This window comes from Bipolaris oryzae (assembly GCF_000523455.1).
Source record: "Bipolaris oryzae ATCC 44560 unplaced genomic scaffold scaffold_113, whole genome shotgun sequence".
In the NCBI taxonomy this organism is placed as follows: Eukaryota; Fungi; Ascomycota; class Dothideomycetes; order Pleosporales; family Pleosporaceae; genus Bipolaris; species Bipolaris oryzae.
In genome coordinates, this window is record NW_006911389.1 from 72,937 (window position 1) to 93,140 (window position 20,204).

General features: G+C 51.4%; 5 protein-coding genes across 5 annotated transcripts; 3 read left to right on the forward strand and 2 right to left on the reverse strand.

The window, feature by feature from the left end:
- Positions 1 to 644: 644 nt before the first annotated feature.
- On the reverse strand, positions 645 to 3,273 carry COCMIDRAFT_101001 (glycosyltransferase family 2 protein; the record flags this gene model as incomplete). The annotated part of the gene is made up of 3 exons (XM_007691933.1): positions 645 to 2,939; positions 3,014 to 3,133; positions 3,190 to 3,273. 3 exons carry the CDS (start codon positions 3,271 to 3,273, stop codon positions 645 to 647), a joined length of 2,499 nt encoding a protein of 832 aa, XP_007690123.1.
- A 3,528-nt stretch (positions 3,274 to 6,801) lies between these two features.
- COCMIDRAFT_101008 (uncharacterized protein) lies at positions 6,802 to 10,520 on the forward strand (the record flags this gene model as incomplete). The annotated part of the gene is made up of 3 exons (XM_007691934.1): positions 6,802 to 6,820; positions 6,868 to 6,912; positions 6,970 to 10,520. The coding sequence occupies 3 exons, from the start codon at positions 6,802 to 6,804 to the stop codon at positions 10,518 to 10,520; spliced, it is 3,615 nt and encodes a 1,204-aa protein (XP_007690124.1).
- A 970-nt stretch (positions 10,521 to 11,490) lies between these two features.
- On the forward strand, positions 11,491 to 12,948 carry COCMIDRAFT_101060 (uncharacterized protein; the record flags this gene model as incomplete). The annotated part of the gene is made up of 2 exons (XM_007691935.1): positions 11,491 to 11,665; positions 11,720 to 12,948. 2 exons carry the CDS (start codon positions 11,491 to 11,493, stop codon positions 12,946 to 12,948), a joined length of 1,404 nt encoding a protein of 467 aa, XP_007690125.1.
- A 750-nt stretch (positions 12,949 to 13,698) lies between these two features.
- On the forward strand, positions 13,699 to 14,793 carry COCMIDRAFT_28166 (uncharacterized protein; the record flags this gene model as incomplete). Its single annotated transcript, XM_007691912.1, has 2 exons — positions 13,699 to 14,472; positions 14,599 to 14,793. The coding sequence occupies 2 exons, from the start codon at positions 13,699 to 13,701 to the stop codon at positions 14,791 to 14,793; spliced, it is 969 nt and encodes a 322-aa protein (XP_007690102.1).
- Positions 14,794 to 18,058: 3,265 nt separating this feature from the next.
- On the reverse strand, positions 18,059 to 19,915 carry COCMIDRAFT_38698 (uncharacterized protein; the record flags this gene model as incomplete). The annotated part of the gene is made up of 3 exons (XM_007691921.1): positions 18,059 to 18,101; positions 18,451 to 18,953; positions 19,913 to 19,915. 3 exons carry the CDS (start codon positions 19,913 to 19,915, stop codon positions 18,059 to 18,061), a joined length of 549 nt encoding a protein of 182 aa, XP_007690111.1.
- Positions 19,916 to 20,204: the final 289 nt, after the last annotated feature.

Consider the following 20,204-nt stretch of genomic DNA (forward strand, 5'->3'; position numbering starts at 1 on the left):
CACTGTGTACTTGTTCTAGACATGTTGACTGTGGCATGATTAGTTGACACCAGTTCTACTTATTAAACAAATCTTGTGCCATGAGATACATTACTCAATATACAACGACCAGCTGGCCAAGGCCTTCAAGGGTTGCGCTTGCATGAAATGCCGACAGTAGTTGAGCACTATCCACTTAATCGAAAGGTCATCACATGGAATACGTTTGACCATCTCTTAGCAAAAATACATATCAATGCTCATCTTTTTCAAAATATGGTCTAGACATTAAGCACAACGGTTTATCCAGCCCATCACATGGTCCCATTTACGTGCATCAACCTTTGCAAGGCTTTTGTAATCAAGAGCTCTCCACCCATGAGCGACGCCATGTCATAATCCGCTGACGTCGTGCAGCAAACCGTAATTTTTCCAGTCAACCCCCCAATCGTTGTATAGTGATAGCCAGAAAGTGTTATATACACCAATAAAAGTCCGCAAAGCCACAAGTTGTGTGGTGTTTTGCTGATAAACGCCGGAGAATCCAAATGCATGACAAAGTGTAAGACGATGAGGAAAAGGGAATGCTAGAACGCCGGTCGAGCGACTATTCGAGTTGCAGACGGAGCAAGAACCGAAACGCTCAAACGAAAGGGATATTGCGTTTATTTGCTAGGCTTCTGCTTGCTGAGCCTCTTTCGCTTCTTGGAGTCAGTTGAGTCACTGCGTCCGTGGGTTGCAGCGGGGATGACAGGCTGGCCAAGCGGGGCAGGTGATACATCGCGCATCAAACTGCTCTGTTGAGGGGCCTGAAGCTCAATGTCATCGCCTGGTGTAGTCTGGACATAGCTCTGGTACGCAAGGGGGCTGCGTCCCTGTCGTTGGTCCATGCTGTTTGAGCGGTTGTATGATGGCTTTGGCGACTCGAGAGGAGACTTTTGCTCAGCAGAGAGAGGCGAGGTGCGCGATTGTCCCGGTCGTTGAGCGTTCTTGGAGTTGTAGACTGAGTCGTCGTCGACGGAGTCAACCGACTCGCTGTACATGCCCTTGCTAGCACCGGCACCGACTTGGTAAGGCCCAGTGCGAGGCTCTTCGAAGAAGGCACCACCGGCAGGCTTCTGAGTCTGTTGCGTCTTGTGGTATACACGAGCATCCTCGGGATCCATGAAACTCTCGACACGACGGGGAAGGTAGACCGAGTTGTTGGCAGAGGTGTCGTAGGAGGCGAAAGAATCCATCGAAGTACGTGGGTGCAGAGGAACGTGAGGAACATTGGGGTTGCGGGGCATGGTGTTGGGCAGAGTGAGGCCAGAGTCGTTGCCTTGCTGATACCATCCGTTGGGCAAGCGCTCTGCGGCAGCAAAGCGTCCATCGATGTTGTCTGATGGCTGGAGAGGGGCGCCACCGGCGTTGGGCTTCTTGGCCTCGGCGGCAGCCTTGAATGTCTCGGGAACAACGTTGAGATCGTCACCGTTGGCCTCAGCAGCCTCAATAGCCTGCTGAGGGGTTGTTTTGGCATCGGCAGTTCCAGCATCGGCACGAGGTCCTCCCCACGTACGCTGACCGGCGGTGAAGATACCGTAGACCATGTACATCCAGTTGAAGAAGGGGTTGATGACGAACATGAGGGGGTACAACATGATCTTGTAGCGGCCGAGCTTGGCACCAAAGTACAACATGAGGAGCCAGTTGAGTCCAAGGGAGATGGCAATGAAACCAACGGGCAAGTTCTTGACTGCTTGCGAAGTGGTCATGAGAGAAATGCACAGGATGAAGAAGAGGAGGGCAGTTGTTCGGATAGTGTTCTGCATGAAGCGAACGACGAGAAGGATGGGGTAGCGCTTCCAGAGACGGATGTCAGTCAACATGCACACTTCGTTGGTGATGAAACCCAGGAACCAGCGGCGACGTTGCTTGAGCAAAGATTGGTAGGTTTGCACAGCTTCAGTCTTGCAGAAAGCACCGGGGTTCATTTGGATCTGGTAACGTTCCTTGGCGCCGACCATGAACAAGTGAGTGAGCCAACGGTCCTCGCCCAAGTGGCACTTGCCGTAATCGAAGAGGTCGTCGCATTGCTCGGCCTTGTCAGCGAAGTAATACTTTGCCATTTTGCGGAAGGCCGAGAAACGAAGCATGGTAAGAGCACCGGGCAAACAGGTGACGGCACCGCAACCAGATTCGACCGAACGCTCAAACAGTTGACCGTGAACGTATTCCATGTCCTGGAGAAGGGTGATGAGGGACTGCTTCTCCGTCGTCGATGTAATGACACCAGTCTGGGCCAACATGTTCTTCTTGCTGCCAGGCTTGAGCTCCATCTCGTACATGAAGTTCTGAATGCACGTCTTGTCAAGGATACAGTCGGAGTCGATGAAGAGCACAAACAGGTTGTCGTTGCGCTTGAGGTACTCGGTGTAGATCTTGTCAATCAGCTTAAAGGTCCTCTTCTGGCAGTGACGCTTTCCACCGTGGGGGAAGCGCGAGATTGTGATACGGCAGCTACGGTAGATGACGTCGATGGACTTTGGGTAAGAGTCGAGGGTAAGGGGCACACCGAGTTTCTCGATGGTGTTGAGGTAGAGCTCATCCTCTTGGTCTCCGTCAAAGGAGAGGAAAATGTGCAGGCAAGAAGGTGGGTATTCACAGTCGACGAGCGAATCGCAAGTTCGCAGCAGAATCTCGGGAATCTCCTTGTAGCAAGGCATGACAATGACGACCTTGGGGGCCGACGACTCGTCGAGAACCGACTTGATCCTGCGGGTACGACCAACCGAGTGGGTGACTAGCTGGTAGACGCAGAACAGCCAGGGAACCGTCAGGAGACCGGCAAAGGACCAAAAGGCAAACCACTGGAAGAAGCTAACCATTTCCTCGGGAAAGTATTTGGTGACCTGCGGGGGGAGCGGCAGGGTGACGACCATGATGGGCAAGAAGATGGCACTGCTGCTGTTAGAAGCGGTCTTTTGCGGATGGGAGGTGTAGCTTACCGGAGGAGGAAGAAGAGAATACCGAAGAAGATGGACAGAATGCGCACACTCATGGTCTCTGCCTTTTGGAACACCTTGACGATGCAGTACATGAATGCGGCGACCCAGAGAAACCACTCGAGCAGGGCCATGAGCATGAGGGGGGCGATGATGGAGACATAGACGATCTGGCGCAGTCAGTGAGTAAGGAGAAGACAAGTTTGCGGATAAGCAAGATACTCACGTCTTTTGTCGGCCAAGGATCCGTGATGTCAGGGATGCTGTCATCTGCTCGGGCTACGAGGCCCATGAGGTGGTGCGAGGCCATTGTGGATAATTAGGAGTATGTGGTCGTGGTATCGTTGGGTGCGAGTAGCGAGTGTTGATGTCTGTCGCGGACAGCTATGGAGCGAGTGTGAAAGGTGCAGGCGTGGCGGCTGCGCCGTGGAGTTGGGAAGCAACAGCAGCAGCAGAAGCAGTAGTGGTAGTGGTAGTGGTAGTAGTGGTGGTACGAGACTAGAAAATGGCCGTATAGGGCGACCGTGAAGAGTGGGATTGCACAAATGCGGTGCACACGGGGCCTGGTGCTAGTTGTCGATGGCGGCCGTGGCTTGTGGCGGCGGCGGCGGCAAAGGCAGCGGTAGCAGTAGCGCTGGCGGCAGGCCTTTTAATGCAGCGGGGGGGGTGGGTTGGAGGGTGCAGAGCCGTGGTAAACGAGTGTAAAGGTTGGGAACAAAGGAAGCAAACAAAGGCAGGGCTCAAGGCAGGACCATGGAGGATAAGAAGGCGAGGAGCAACGGCCAGGCTAGGGGAGGAAGCAAGCAGATGCAATGAGGCGCCTGCAGGTGAAACGGAACAAAAGTCGTCGTTGGTCTCGCAGCGGGACTGGCCTGGTTTACAGGCTGGTGAGAGACACGGCGGGGCGCTCGGGCCATGGGACCATATCCCAGAGGGGGCTAGCGCGGCTGGGCGGCAGTTGGAAGGCGCGATCGGCACAGGGGAGGGCGGCGCCCGCTTAGGCAGGCCTGTCCGCGCCCGTGACTCGAAAATGAACGTCGTGCAGGGGCTTTGGGCGTGTCTGCCCCTACACGGTATTACTTACTATCGCATACTAACCATTGCACGCGCTACTCGTGGCCCATTGCACGTTTATTTTGGGCGCCGGCCCCCTGCCCTCGCCTGGCTGGAATCCTGTACACTGCACGCCCGCTGGTATTGGTTCTCTCCGTCTTTGGTTCCTCGTCTGCGTTTCGCTTGCTGTCCCGCCCCGGGGGTTTGGCCTCGGGATAACCAGCCAGCCAGCATTTATGCGTGCCAGCTAACGAGTGCGACCATGGCAGTCGGCGCCCGCGTCCGTCCACGGCACACGCATACGCACACGCACACGCACACGGCAGAGGACAGAAGCAGGAAGCACTTGCAGTCGACGGCCACGGTAGCCGCGAAAAACGCACGTCATGAGGACCATGGCACTGTAACATGACGTCCTGTCACGGCGTGCGCATGGCGATTGGAGATTAGGACGCTGCTTCCATGCCGCTACGTGCCTATAGCATTGCCAAGTCCTGGCTAGCCTCGCCTGCCTACTGGGCACCGTGGGCACTCAGGGGGGCCTGCGCACCGTACACCCACTCCCACTCCCACCACACCATACCACACCACCCGCTCACGCCCTCCCACTCCCTCCCACTCCCTCCCACTCCCTCCCTTCCTCCCCAGAAACACCCACTCCCACACCCAAACGTGTCAGCCGCCATGCGCCTCTGCCGTTGTCCCTATGTAGCATCCAACACCTAGTCGTCGATTCATGTTCGTCTTGAAACCCCAACGGCAAGGCTGCCTGCCTGTCATGTCCATCTGTCACACTGCGCGGCAACCACTGCTCGCTCCTACTCTGCCCGTGACAACAAACGCTCCGCTGCATCCGTCTTCCCTCCCCCCCTTTCCTTCGCTTTCTCCTACGCCGCTATACCGGGGAGCATTGAGCGCTAGGAAAAATACTCTTGCCAAAATACGAGCACGCGGTGGGGATGCTAGAGCGACCCGCTTTAAGAAAAAAAAAGCACAAGGCGGCTGTGGCAGTCCCAACACCCTGCCCAATGACAAACACCAGTGCCCCGTGCTGCATCCGTTTGTACCGACACCCGCAGCTGGCCATTTTTAACTCCCCCCCCTTTCCCCCCCACTGCCACTGCTGCGCTCGGCGTGGTCCTCGTCATGTCGCATATGGAAACGTGGTTGTTGCACCTCGGGAGCCACTTCAGCCACCAGTCACTATTAGGTGTAATTTTCGCCATCCCGTATGCGTTCATGCGTCCGCCGGCGCGCAATCGATAGTGCTGAGTCTCGCTTGCACCTGCTCCTGCTCATGCGCCGTCTTTGGCCTGCCGACCCGTTGCCATGGGAAAATAAGTGTCCATGTGCAGGTGTCCATGTTCCAATGCAAATGCAAACTCAATCGCCCGCCACATGCTGCTTTTCCCACCTGCTCAACCCTTGCCGTGTTGAACAGCACACCGCTCGCTCGTTGCTGACTTGGCCCATGATGTGCTCCCCCCTTGGGTCCAGAATCGCCTCTTGTCGGTGCCTCCTCGTAAGGAAGTACGGCTATTTAGCCGCCCCCCCATGTCTCTTCGCGAATCATCCGCCATAGCGCCGCCGTATTGACTATGTACTGCTTGGACGCTGCCACCTCAGCCTTGCCCTCGTACTCGTCCTCTCCCTCACCCCTGAATTACACACACACACACACACACACCTATCTACCACCTACAAGTACTTAGAGTGGGGTGCCTCATTATATCATCCGCCTGACCCAGTGTTCCATCTAAATGTGAATCGAGCCCATTCGCAAACTAAACCAGGAGCTCTGCCCCCATACTCAGGGGTTTACTTGTTCTGTCGAGATTAAGACGCTATTGGTTTTGCTGTTTCAGCTTCCCGTTATTGCTTCTGCCCGTCTGGCAACGCCGCCACTGGGGGCCTCGTCCAACTCTGTACATGTATACCTAACATGGTTTCAAACTCTCTGAAAAAGGGTCCTTGCCCATGTGCAATATGCGAAAATGGTACCAGATCGCCTTGATCGGTTTCGCCCTTGCTTGGCAATGCTGCCACAAAAGCTCTAGTAATCCTGTCCTGTTCTGCGGCCCTGAAGCAAATACATACTTACATACCATACTTGATACATACAATCTATAACACCAACTACATATATGTGTGCTTTTTGTCATGCCTGTATCGCGTCAATCGCGTGCGCCGCCAAAGACACATGGTGCGCTTGGATATGGCAGTCTTGCTACACTTCATTATACCCTAGAGTGATAGTAGTAGTACTGCTCTACTGAGCAAATCATGGTTGCAAAGCTGTGCAATCAATCGCTTCAAAGCTCACGACTGTCCATCCTTGAACCACCAGCATGCATTTTTAATCAGTTGTCATGGTCTTTTGGATTTGTCCATGAGGTGCAATTCAAGTCGACGACCATTTGAGAGGAGGAGGAGGAGGAGCACCACAGTTGGGCCTGGCAACATCCAAAAACCCGCTTAGTCACCCAAACCCTCTCTCAACCGCGGGACACTGCACTGGGATGACGCACGGACAGTCACGACAAGTGAAGCCGCTGCAGGTACAATTTACACTCGCACCAGCGCGGAACCAGACCAGAAGTCCCCTCCGCCTCGGCATTGCCAGAGTCGCAAACACTCGTCCTCTCACGCCAGCTTGTTCAACCAAGCCCAGACAAATGCAGGTAGCAGCTGCGCCCGATATATCTCCCGTCCATGTGCGCGTATCATAACCGATCCGTGCTATCGTCCGCTGCCCCTCCACAGCTGCGGCATCGCTTACTCCACCATGGAGCGGCACAGAAAGCGTAGGCTCTCGCATACTGCCTCAAAGCCTGCTGCTAATGGTGACCAGGAGAGCTGCGTGAACTCAATATTCGCGCCTGGGATGGCGACCAAGGTAAATGACTCTACCACACTGACAATTCCCCCACTCTCCTGCTGACCGTACAAACAGATGTCTTTGCTGTCCAAGCCTCACTCGACTCGTCCATGAAAAAGAATACCGCCTTTATCAAGCGCCTCCGAACCGCCATCAACGCACCTGCCCAAGCCCAGTTCCTCCAAGAAATTCGCGCCTTGTCCCTCCATAAATACCTCTCCGAAATTATTTCTGCCTGCTACGAAGGTCTGTGCAAACTCAAGACTCCAGGAGAGATTGCCGCCGGCGTCGAAATTGTTAGCGCTCTGCATCAACGTTTTGGCCCCGCAGAATTCACGGGATACATTGGCTGGTACATAGGGAGGGGACTTGCGACCCCGGACAAGTCACACCTGAAAACCCTCGCGCAGGATGTGCGCGAGCGAGAAGAGAAGGAGCGCCTGGCACGCCAGCGCGTGCTTCTACGTGTTGCTACAGAACTCTGGCTTGTGGGTGTCTTGAGAAGCCTGGATGACGTAACCCGGCCCGAAGAAGCGAGCAAGGGCAAAGACAATGGCAAGCTTGTTGAAGGCTCGACAAAGACAAAGTCTCGCGCAGAAAATGCCGACGCCGAGCCTTTCCCGCTGGAAGTCTTGAAGGACATGCTGGGACACGACCGCGAACACGTCAACTTGCCTTTGGTTGTCATATTTGTCAAGGCTTTTGCATGGGATATACTCGGCACCAAACCACCTTCTACAGAGGGCCGCAAGACTGTCAATGACGATGGAACCACAGTGCCCGAAAAGAACGGTGACTTGTCTGGTGCCGAGGAAGAAGATGAAGCCAGCAAAGACCCTTCACTCATCTCTCCAGAACTGCAGCAGCGATTCAAAAATATCCTCACCCGTTACTTCGAAGATGTCAAAGCACATCTCCTTCGCGATCAGAAACACATACTTAGCCAAGGCCGCAAGAATGCCGAAGCATATGTCAAGTCTGGAGAGGTCTTTGAAGATCGCCAGTCCAACTATGAGAAGCAGATGAAGTCGCAGGAAAAGCTCATTGCAAACGCTCAAATCTTGGCTGACGCGTTGAACGCAGATATGCCAGACTTGAAGGAAAAGGACGGCTCTGCGAACACGGGCGATGGTTCAATTGGCCTGATCAAGGCCGGTGAATACCTACGTGGCCAAAGCGACGGAGCTGGTATCTGGGAAGATGAGGAAGAACGCCGCTTTTACGAAAACCTAATTGACTTGAAAGACCGTGTCCCTGGAATTCTGCTTGAGGAAGTTAAGAAGAAGAAGGCTGATGGTGATGAGCAAGTTGGCAAGAAAATTGAGCCCAAGACCGAGAGTCCCGAAAAAGAAGCACCCGACAACGCTGCTGATGGTAAAGTGGCCGATGGGGATGACCAGTCTACTGCCATTGCCAACAAATCCGTTGGCGCACAGGTCGACGCTCTTTTGGCACGCTTACCAGAACTTGCAACCAAGGATGCAGTAGACCAAACTGCAATGGACTTTTGCTTCTTGAACTCCAAAGCTTCACGGAATCGCCTCATCAAGGCTGTTCAGGAAATTCCAAAAGGACGGTCCGACCTGTTGCCTCTCTATTCTAGACTGATTGCAACACTGGGCAAGTACATGTCTGATGTCCCCCAAGGGCTGGTGTCCTACTTGGATGAGGAATTCAGAAGCCTGCAACGGCGCAAGTCCAAAGACTTTCTCGGACAAGTGCGTACACAGAATGTTCGCTACCTCGCCGAGTTGACCAAGTTCGGTGTCGTTCCGGAGCACGTCATTTTCCATTGTCTCAAGGTCAGCTTGGACGACTTTTCACGCATGAACATTGAGATTATCTGCAACTTGCTGGAGAACTGTGGCCGGTATTTACTCCGCAACCCGGAAACATCTCCTCGCATGGCTTCTTTCTTGGAAACTCTCCAGCGTAAAAAAGCAGCCCAGGTCATCGGCCAGCAGGAGCGTATGCTGATTGAAAACGCCGTTTACTACGTGAACCCCCCACAACGTGCCGCAATTGAACAGAAGGAACGTACCCCGATTGAGCTTTTCCTTCGTAAGATCATGTACCAGGATTTGACCCGTCGCTCGCTCGACAAAACTATCAAGCAGATTCGCAAGATGCACTGGGAGGAAGAAGACGTAGTCAATCTCCTTCACAAAGTGTTTGCAAAGCCAGGAAAGATCAAGTACAGCAACATTCATCTTCTCGCCGTGATGCTAGGAACTATTCATCGGTTCCATCAAGACTTTGCCATTTCTGTCGTCGATGACCTGCTCGAATCCATCACCTTCGGATTGGAGTTGAACGATTTCAAATTTAATCAGCGGCGAATCTCGGAAGTCAAGTATCTTGGAGAGCTGTATATATATCGGCTTGTTGATTCGCCTCTTGTATTTGACACGCTCTACAAACTCTTGAACTACGGTTGGGAGGGCGGATATATACGCCCTGGAGTTTACAACCCTCTCGATCTTCCAGACGACTACTTCCGCATCCGCTTGGTCTGTAACCTTCTGGAAACATGTGGCATGTACTACGATAAAGGTGCTGCAAAGAAGAAGCTCGATTTCTTCCTTACCTTTTTGCAGTACTACGTTTGCATGAAGGAGGCCCTGCCCATGGACGTAGAGTTCATTGTTCAGGATGCATACAATCTTGTTCGTCCGCAGTGGAAGATGATCACCGACCCAGAAGAAGCTTCACGTGCTTTTGCTGAAGCTGTCAAGCAAAACTATCAGACAACAGCAACCGATAAGCCTGTGGAGCCGGATGATGATGATGTTTCCGCATCCGACGACGAGCTGGACGGCCCAGACGACGAGGATGTTGAGATGCCAGAAGGGGAAGGCGATAAGTCATCTGGTGAGGAAGAAGACGAGTCAGAAGATGATGAGCCCGTCAAGCAAGCTTCGTCCGACGAGGAAGAGGAACGCATTGTCGTGACTCGCCAGGAAGATGAACGCGACCCAGAGGCCGACGCCGAATTCGACCGTGAGCTTGCTAAGCTCATGTCTGAGAGCGCAGAGTCGCGCAAGCATGATCGAAAGCCTGTATTTGATGTGCCGTTACCCATGCGGCGTGCCCGAGAGGCTCCAGTAAATGCCGAAGACAGTGGAGGCGAAGCACCGGCTCCAGTTGCTCCACCTTCATCGCAGACTATGAAGTTTTCGCTGCTTAGCAAACGTGGCAATCGCACGCAAACCCGATCTATTGACCTACCTTCAGATTCAACTTTTGCTGTCGCCATGCGCAACAAGCAACAAGCCGATACAGAGGAACGACAGCGCATCAAGAGCCTTGTTTTGAACTACAATGAAGCTCGCGAGGATGCCGACGATACAACTGGTGATTCACCATTTCTTTACACCCTTCAGCCTAACACCAATGGGAAGCATACTAAATCATTTAAAGGTCTGGACAAGACTCCGAATCCATATGCGCAGCCACGCCTTGACAAAGCTGGCACCAATCGCAGCAACCAACGCGCAAGAAAGCTACAACTGTCAGACGTCAACTGGTATGATTCCTGCTCTTCCCCTCGAGAAAGTCGCCTTGGGTCTCGCACAACGTCTACTTTCGCACATACTCTGCCATCGGCGTTGGCATCAAAGCGTTAAGGCGTCGTGCTAGTCCAGGCTTCTTACAAATCTCGCTATATTTGCGGTATACACGAATCCGACTGATTATTTAGGACATGATTATTTGGTCTGTGATGCTACGGCTAGCATTCAATACGAACATCACCAAGGCGTCTATTCTTGTCACTGCTACCGCAGAAAGCATACTACTTCGAATGGCAGATATCGCCGGTTGATCAGCTCCATGACGATATTGCGACTGCATTTGACAAACTAAGCAACGGCTTCCATTACAACACGAACAACGGACGGCGCCCGCAACAGGGCATTGGCCAAGCAGATGAGAACGTCGTGGTCTTTGTGCGCGTAGAGTCGTTACAGGAGAGGAAGACCTTGATGGAGAGCAATGGTGATGAAGTAGTGTCTATCTACGCGCCACCTGCCCATATGTTCTGTTCACAATATGCGGCAATATACTTGGCGACATGTATCCGGTTGTGGAACGGTCACGACGGTGTCGCAGCTGGCAGTTCCAACCAGTCTTAATAGTCTAGTACTCCTGCTTGCACAACCTAAATTGCAACCTTTCTCCATCTCCAATGGCCCGGGATGACACCTACTGTAGCAGATTTTGTGTCTGACAAGTGATCGAGGTGATTGGATGAACGCAGTTACGCTCTACCGTCTGAGAAGCGCCGAGAATAGTTCCCAAGCATGGTTTCTATGCTTGAATGCGATGCGCAACAGACTGCACAGATCCTGTATACATAGGTGTAGATAACAAGCTGCAAGTGACGATATCCAAGCCCTTGGCTCTGCCGCGTTGGTGCGGCGCGTTGGACTGCTAGCGCATCCAAAGTACCTAGTAGTGGGACCATGTACGTCACTGAATATTAAAAAGACAACAAAACAGCGTGTCGCCCCATGTCAAGCTTCTTAAAATCCATCCTTGTAGATAACTGCAGTTGGCCCCATAATTGCACGGAAAGCTTCCCCGGTGACGGCTCCAATGTTTTTCTCTGCTTTCTTGTTGGCTGCTCCAGCCTCGGCTTTGACACTACCCTCGTTTCTACAGACCCAAGGCCAAGCACAGTCACCACTTAGGCCACTTGAGCATTCGCAAAACTATAAGTTCGACCCGCTGCTGCATCTTCCTGGCATATCACCCTACTTCGATGCTATAGGTCAGTACATTATGTTGCGAGACTGACTGTGGAGCCATTTACTCATTCTGCAAGCAGGCTTCGGTCTCGAGCACACACCACCGGTAGGCTGCCGTGTTACGGCAGCAAGTTACATCATTCGCCATGGCGCCATCTATTCGAATGATGATGAATACGAAGAGTACATCAGCCCATTTCTTTGGAAGCTGGAGAAGCACAGACAGGGATGGTCAGGACCACTGGCTTTCATGAGCAAATGGCAATCACCAATCTTGGAGGACAAATTGGAAGATTTGACCCCGTCAGGAGCGGTAGACGCAAAGCTTGTCGGAAAGCACCTATTGCAGCGGTACCCACACCTCGTCCCAGAAACAAGGAGAATATTGGCGGACAAGAAGAGCAGGACGTTTGACACTGCCGAAAACTTCATCAAGGCTTTTCCTCAAGAGAATGACATTGAGATTGTGCGCATCACGGAGAACAAGAATGGCTCTATGGAGTACCTCATTCCACACAAGTCCTGCAAGAACTTTTCCAAGAAGCCAGGCCAGAAGGAGCAGGCAAAAGTCATTGAGCTGTACGGCAAGAGCGTTGCGAAGAGGCTTTCTCCATATGTACCCTTCAAGCTAGAGCCCAAGGACATCGTAGGCTTTCAAATGCTTTGCGGCTACGAATCTGCCATCAAAGGCGAGCGCAGCCCCATTTGCGAGCAATTCACAGACTCGGAATGGATGGCATACGAGTATGCCTGGGACCTGAAGTATGCTCACATGGTCGGTCCCCTCAACCCACTGTCGCCTTATCTCGGTTTTCCCTGGCTGCAAGCACAATCCGAACTCTTTGCACATATTGAAAAACACGACACGCCTGGTGACGGCTGGCCGGACAAGCAGCGTTTCTTTCTCGGTTTCACCCACCGCGAAGTACCCCCGTTCATTGCAACAGCCCTGGGACTTTTCAATAGCTCGTCCAATGCAGCTGAACAGTTTCCTACCGGTCACATCAATTGGACGCGTGCATGGAAAATGAGCGATTTGATTCCTTTCCTCGGACACGTGGGCATGGAGAAGATGACATGCGAAAGAGGAGCTGAGCATGGTGATGGCCCCGGTATCTACGTCAGATTCATTGCAAACACGGCCCCGCGCCCGATTCCTGCATGCCAGGACGGTCCTGGTGCAAGCTGTGAGTTTGGGCAGTTCCGCAAACTCATCGGTGAGGGAGCAAAGGCACACAAGGACTTTCACAAGGTGTGCGATAAGAAGAAGTGCAAGGATGCTGGATGTGTCGATGCGGACGAGTGAGACCGTACTCATTGAGAAAACTTTTCGATCTTTCTTGTACGGAAATTCTATGAAACAGTAATGTGTCAGCCTTATTCCTATTGTTGTTGCCATAGTTTTGCCTGCGTAATTCCTGTCAGCTCCTGAGAGCCTATTTAGGTTCAAAACTCCAGATGACTGCTTTCGAGTAATACTATTGTATCATCTACAATACCAATGTGCTTGCTTATCCTGTGTTTAAGACTAATGTAAAAGTTTCGCCAGACCAAGGCTATGTTAGATGATACACCGAATCAACTAAACTACCTTATCTATATCCATGAACGAATTTTTGCTCTGGCTGTAAAGTAAATTTCTTCAATACCTAATAGCGGCAGGTCAGGGTGTAGCCCACTATTATCTTATGAGAAAAATAAATCGATACATCATACGCCAGACAGATACAACCAATTATAATGAATGTTCTTAAAACAGCAAGGATGTCTCGAGCCTCCACTATATGGAACCATGCACTTTAAGTAATTGATGACGATGGTGGGTGTTGGAGGTCATTGTGGGGCCGCCACTAAGTTAGCAAACGATCTCCCATGCGAAGCACTCTCGTTCCTCAACGCGCAATCTTCACCATCATCACCAGCAACTGCCCTGAATATACCGAATCTCAGGATAGCTGAAAAAAAAATATTGCCATTGGATCTATGCGATATTAATGAACTAGGCCATCGTTATAAACACCCGGAGAAAGAGAGTTGAATAAACTGGGAAGTCTCGATGACACAAACATCGCCTTTCCTCACCTTGCCAGGAGAAATCAGGAACCAAATCGTATCCTACGCCTTTAATCATGCACCGGGCAGTATACCAGCATCGAGCCTTTCCAGAAGTGCCATGGCAATCGCATGGACTTGTCGCCAGCTGTACACCGAATACGCCTCTCTTGCGCGCTCACAGAGCGCCATATACCCGTTCAAATGGTTGAGCGCCCAGCACCTAGCAGAAAAAACACAGACCCTGCTCACGACTGCTTGCACCGCACAAATAACCAAACTTCAAATTCTCCTACCAGCATGTCTCGGAGAGCTATACGTCTGCGATTCCTCGGCAGCAGCGCGTCGACGCGTAAAAGGGTTTCACTTTGCCGCCGCGGGATTACCGAACCTAGACGAGCTGTATTTCCGATTTCAACGCACAGATTCTCATGGCAACGGTGATGGTAGTGGTAGTGGTGGTGCGGGCAGGGAACTGGTAGTACATATGTTGTGGCGCTTGTTGTGGGAAAAAGACTTGTCGCGTCTTAACAAAATCTGCATCGTGCATGATGGAGCACAGCCATTTCTTTCACTGACACTACTGCATGGTATGCTGGTCACCTTCAAGCCGCTATATGTGTCGCGCAGGTGGCATGTCAAGTCGGATTTCGAGCATGGACGGTTGGTATTTGTAGAGAAGTCTGGGGGTAAGACAAAGAGGAGGATCGCTGTGCTTGTGGGATATAGCTTTCGTGAGGCCGAGGAGTATGTAAACGTGTGTGAAGAGATTATCGAGGTATGTCATTTCTTTTTCATTGTCCTTCAGGTGATCATCTGAAAGGAGAAGGCCGCAAGTCTGACTGTAGCATCGCGAATCGGCCGTCAAATTTCGTTTTCACTTACGTTGACTTCGAACTCACAGGACAAGCATGCTGATGTTATCATTGCTCGGCGGAGAGATTGCAAACATGTAGCTCCTTTAGAAGAGATGACTGATGCCGAGTTGAGACAGGAAGTTGATAACCTGCACACTTTGTTTCCAGTGTCTTCGACTGAAGAACCTTTGTTGCAGCCGTACATTGAAAAAATACGTGCTAGGTGTAGTGCTAATCCATAGAGACTAGAGTACAGCTACGTGTCCTCAACTGTTGCTCATACGATCAAAGATAGAATCAGATATAGTCAAATCACGGCGAGTTACAAAGATGCCTATAAAAGCTATCGTTTTGTTAGAGTGTGAGCATGCTCAACCACTTTTTACTAAGATCCCCATCCATGAAACACTGACCTTGAAAACATCTACAATGCCCCCGAATTAACAGAAGTCATATGTCAAACGGACTTGCCAGTGGTCACAGAGGACCCGAGTAGCTGTATCGATCCTACAAAATCCTCCACATTTCCACGCGTCACCATCAAGCCATTTCCACGCGTACAAGAGCCGTCACACAACAGCAGCAAGCCCTCCACAGCTCTCCTCGGAGTGCCCCACGACCGGTTAAATTACCTGTCCGTTTGGCACGTGGTAACGTAAGATGGGAAATGAGATGGAGTCCAGCTATCAGAATGCGATGAACGCGGTGTTGGGGACTTTGAGGAGTCCACAATTCTCGTATTCGATGGGTTGGTATTGATTCCATCCCACGGGGCGTCTGCCGAAGTCAGAATCTGGCCCTTTCGAACAAGACCAGAGTCCAAGGACTGAGCCAAGAGGAGCGCTAGCGGACAGAAACGAAGGGTCGGGACGGAATGGCACGGATCGAGATGGTCGATGCAGTCGATATGGATGAAATGGTGTGGAGAAACCAAGTGGCAAAGTGTTGAAGGATGCCTTCCCTCGCCACACGGCGGCCAGTAAGAAAGTCCATAACAACCCACCTAATGACTCCAAGGGCTCAATGGCCCAGAACCGTCCCGTCGTCTTGTCCGTGGAGTTCGCACTGTGGCTTCCTTCCTTGGCAGTGGAGACAACCACCGTCCATGAAGCGTTATCGTGTACCCTGGTTTCCATCAGCAGCCACTAGCCAGGGTCTCGACACACGTTGTTCGGCGAACTCGGGCAATTTCCTTTCTGTTTCATGTCAGGTGTTCAGTCGCGTGGTGATCTCGTGAACGAGGCTCCGCCGTAAAGACAAGTTCAGTGTGTCCATCTAGCTTCCTCCGGACCTATCAATCGGCCTAGCTCTCGCTTGACCATGTTGTGGAACGGCCCGATGGCGTTTGGGCATATCTTGAATCCTACAGAGCTCATGTCCTACACTGCATGTACCTACACCACTACTGCTATAGTCGTTCAGGATTGGATCTGTGCCGTAGGGGGTTTTCGTTGGAGTCGAAGGCTGTTTTCCTGGACGTCTCTGGGAATGGATTAAACGTCCCTAGTTTTACTTTTTCTCATGCATGATTTTATTGATTATTAGCCGGCAGAGACTTTGCGATGACTTTGCTTGTGCTCAAAAGGCGGACAAAAGGCGGAAACTAGAAAGATCATGCATCGCAGGGCAAGACAGATGGCACTAGCCTCGAACAAACTTTCGGTGCTGCAGCTCCGGGACTGTTAGATACCAAGAGACCGAAGAAATGGGTTAAATATTGAATGGTTCCAATCATTTGGTACTGTCAATGTTGGTGTGGTTGGATGTTGCGGGAAGGATGCCAAGTCGAACAACTGGGGAACCAGCTCGACATGAGGAAAAGTTAGCGAGCATTCAATATAATTTTCATGCAATCCGGTAGTGTTTGGCCCCGAAACGCGGCACATGGTGGTCGGAGGAGCGGATAGTTGAGCCGGATTAGCACAAGTACAGCCGACTACTACCAGGCACGTGGATGTTGGTCCCAGCACTTTGGTAAGCTCTCGACTACACTGGATACAGACTTACAGGCCCTCTTCGCCTCTAATGGGTGCATGTGGGGCAGTGCATATGCTGTGCCGCTATGCCTTACAGAGCTCACCGTTCCTGCATGGAGGCAGCAATAGCTGTGCGTGTGCATGACACGACAATGCAGGCTTACAGTACCTGCGGCAGACAAGACCAGTACGTATCGATAAGCAGCGCACGCCGCCACATGACATCTTGTGTGACCCCAACCACGTACCAGGCGCTATGGCGCCAGCATGGCAGAGCTGAGATATGGCGAGGCCGAGAATTCGACCAAACGTGTTGCGGACCCCTAATACGCTCGCGCCAGTGTCGATCACTAAAGATAGTGATAGGTAACGTACGGCATTACCCTTGCCCTAACTTTCCTCATTCGAGGGGCTTGGCCGAGCATAAGCGTTACTCACCTACAACCCATGCACCATCCTTGTAAACGCCGTGGCGCCAGAGTCGCCGTGTGATAGGCTATATTGAAGCCCCGCGTCCAAGGTTCGCGCCCAGAGCGTAAGCAATGGGACGGACCGTCATTGTCTAGTATCTGCTAAAAGGTGTATATCAGCCTAAGACTGGATAGGTGCAAAGATTTGAAGATCGCCATGACGTTAATGCTGATCCTTGCGATCTCCTCGTTTTCGTCTAAGCACATGAGAGTCCCATTAAGGAATAAATTCTGGCAAGCACGAATCCCTCAAGGTAAGCGAATAGTGCAGTTGACAAGGCTACGATTGTGTAGAAGTATCGAGATTAGGCAGCATAGGCCTCCCGTTTTTACACTGCAAGCCCAACACAGCTCGGTCCTTACAAGAGCTGCTTGCCTGAATGACAGAGAATCCGCCTGCATTCACGACGTATCTGCTAGCCCCGAGGAGACGGATGTGGCACCATGACAGTGAGAAGGCCGGATTCCTAATACTGAGCTTTCCAGACCTCCAAAAACCGAAAAGTGGAATGGCTGGAGGGGGGTGGGGGGTCCGAAAGAGGCTGATGCTTACGAGTTCGATCAGTATTCGTGTAGTAGAAAATAGAAGATACAATACCGGCATTGGTCTAAAGAGTACTGCGATCAGCGTCCTTGACACGACCAGTACTTCAAGTCCATGAGGGGGTGTGGTCAACCAATAAGATGCTCTTCTATTTAGCCATTTGAACCGCGCTGGCAGCAATAATAGGCGATCGGGATGTGGGGTACTGAAACTCGGGTTATCTCGGGTACGCGACGTGGAGGCAAACACTACGCAGAATAGGGAAAGGAGCAAATGGCTCTCGCAACTGTAACACCATTGATCGATGCTATCACGTGATTTCTCTGCATCGGTGCGCTAAAGGAATACTCCACGGAGACGACGAGGAGATGGATCGAGGCTGCACGGATTGCCTTCAACCCTTCATTACTTGATTGGAAACATGGTCGACAGCAATGCAAATTTGCGTGTGTTGTTGGACTTTTTCAATCAGACTTATTTAGAGGAATCTTCTACATTTTCAACTACCTGAAATATCTTACATATTGTAGAGTCTCAGATCAAGAGGTGCTACTTCAAGCCTAATGATTTGAGTGCAGTGGCTTTCGAAACGAGTGGACTAGCGGATGGTAGAACGAGTAGTTCTAAATACACGTATTGAACGTGCCGAGTCAAAAACGATATACTGCAATTCCCAGGGCCCTTGACGCTGAAGAGCGGCTTGAACGCTGCATCGTGGCATCATTTCCTAACTGCCATTCCTGTCTTCAAAAATGATGGTATGTCGACTCTCCGCACATCAAGCCACCTCCCAGATCAAAGTGCAGAATTGTATTGGACTGTGTAGATAGAATGGTGGTCAATTCTGGACTCGTATGCTCGAACATCGTCCAAGCCGGCATAGAATAGGGCAACCAGTCTTGCGGTAACAGCTGACTACTGGAATAGCAACCAACGTTGTTGTAACAAGATGTCGGCTCCACCAGGGTCTGTGGATGTAACAGCGCATAGTCCGAATCTGACCACGATGCTGATGGCGTAAAAGGCATCGTACTTGAATCGTCTCGCATGGCCAAAATTTGTGGTGGTGTTATGTCGCTGAACGACGAGTCGAATCCATGCTCAATCGAATCCGATATTTCTTCGTACCATGTCTGCGGACATGAAGTGTAGTCTGTGCAGTGAATCATAGTTGTAGGCTCGCAGAATACTATGGATTCAGGTGTAGTCGGCGAGAGGCCACCTAGACTAGAAACGTTGCTCGTCCACATTGTCTGATCCGAGCCAGCCGTGATTTGTTTGGAATTATTTACGTACAACTGACTCTCGTCAATCACGTATGGTGCATCCATGAGAAGGGGAGCAGGTTCGGCTTGTACGAGGAGTGGTAGGGTCTGTACATCCGTTTCTAGGGTACTTTGGGAATTGCATGACTTGCGTCGTACATGGCGATTGTCGTCCAAAAGTGGCAGTTGTTGAGGCGGGTCTGGCCTATCAACCCGTGAGAGAGCACTCAGAGGGTGACTCGTTGCTAGTGAATATGATGTTTTCCGCTTGTTTGATCGATGGACATTTACTGAGGTACGGCGAGTCGATCGGGGTTCACAGATGATGCCTTTGGTAATGCAGCGCGAACAAGCGGGTGCCTTGAGAGTGAGCTTTGTGTGAAACCGCACCCTTCTAGGGGAAACATACGGCCTTGTTGCACTTTGTCTTAGCTTTGGCACACGTCACGCATGCAATCGCTCTTCTAGAGGGTAATCTAGCATATGGATTTCGTGGCTGCGGCTCCGCAGCCATGTTGTACAAGGAGTCAGGGAGAATCTTGGAAGGCTCGGGACTCATATTTCTAAAACGATGTGGTAGGAGATGTGGAACTGCACAGTGGATTGATTATGTACCCATGAAAAAGGAGTCGTTTTAAGCAGGATTCGGGAGAAGTAGTAGGAGGCACCAGGATACGCTAAAAGCGGGATTCATCCCCTTCAGTAGTCAGGAACTGAGTCAATGATATACTAGTCCAAACGGAACGGGACAGGGCCTGGAAATCCCAAAAGGTTACATGCAGTAGCTGACTAGCGAAGGCTCGGCACGAAGCGAGCCAAACTAATCATAGAACCATTGTACCTACCTTTTGTTAGGAGTGAAACAGTGTGGAGGGTCCGTTCTGGTGCCGGTGAGGCGTTTTCCGCACTAGTGGAATCGAGGCTGAGTCCGAAAATGTAGACGTTCCCTTATGAGACCTTGTCCCTGATTATAGTTAGAGGGAACGCCACAGCGGACGTACTTGGAGCAAGGGGGTATGGTAGGCTATGTTCCGGTAAGTTGGCGGTGGCATGAGCTTGTGTGCATGGTGGGGGTAACTGCCATGCTGAATTCTGACAGATTTGACCATGGCAGTATGTACCTATACAAAGTGCAATGTGGCCAAATATGCTCGGGAACTCCGATGAACTAAGAGGTATATGTTCCGAAATATAGGTACCTCCACATTTGCCAAGGTTTTGAACTAGAGCGTTCACCCAGGAAACGATATTCAAATATCCTTACCAACAGCGTAGATGCATACGCGTATAATCCGTCGCGACACTACAGAGGTTAACGTGACGGATAAGCGAGTCGGTCAGGCAAGCGAGTCGGTCACCCTACCAACTTTGCGCACCCACCACACCTTTGCCTACAAT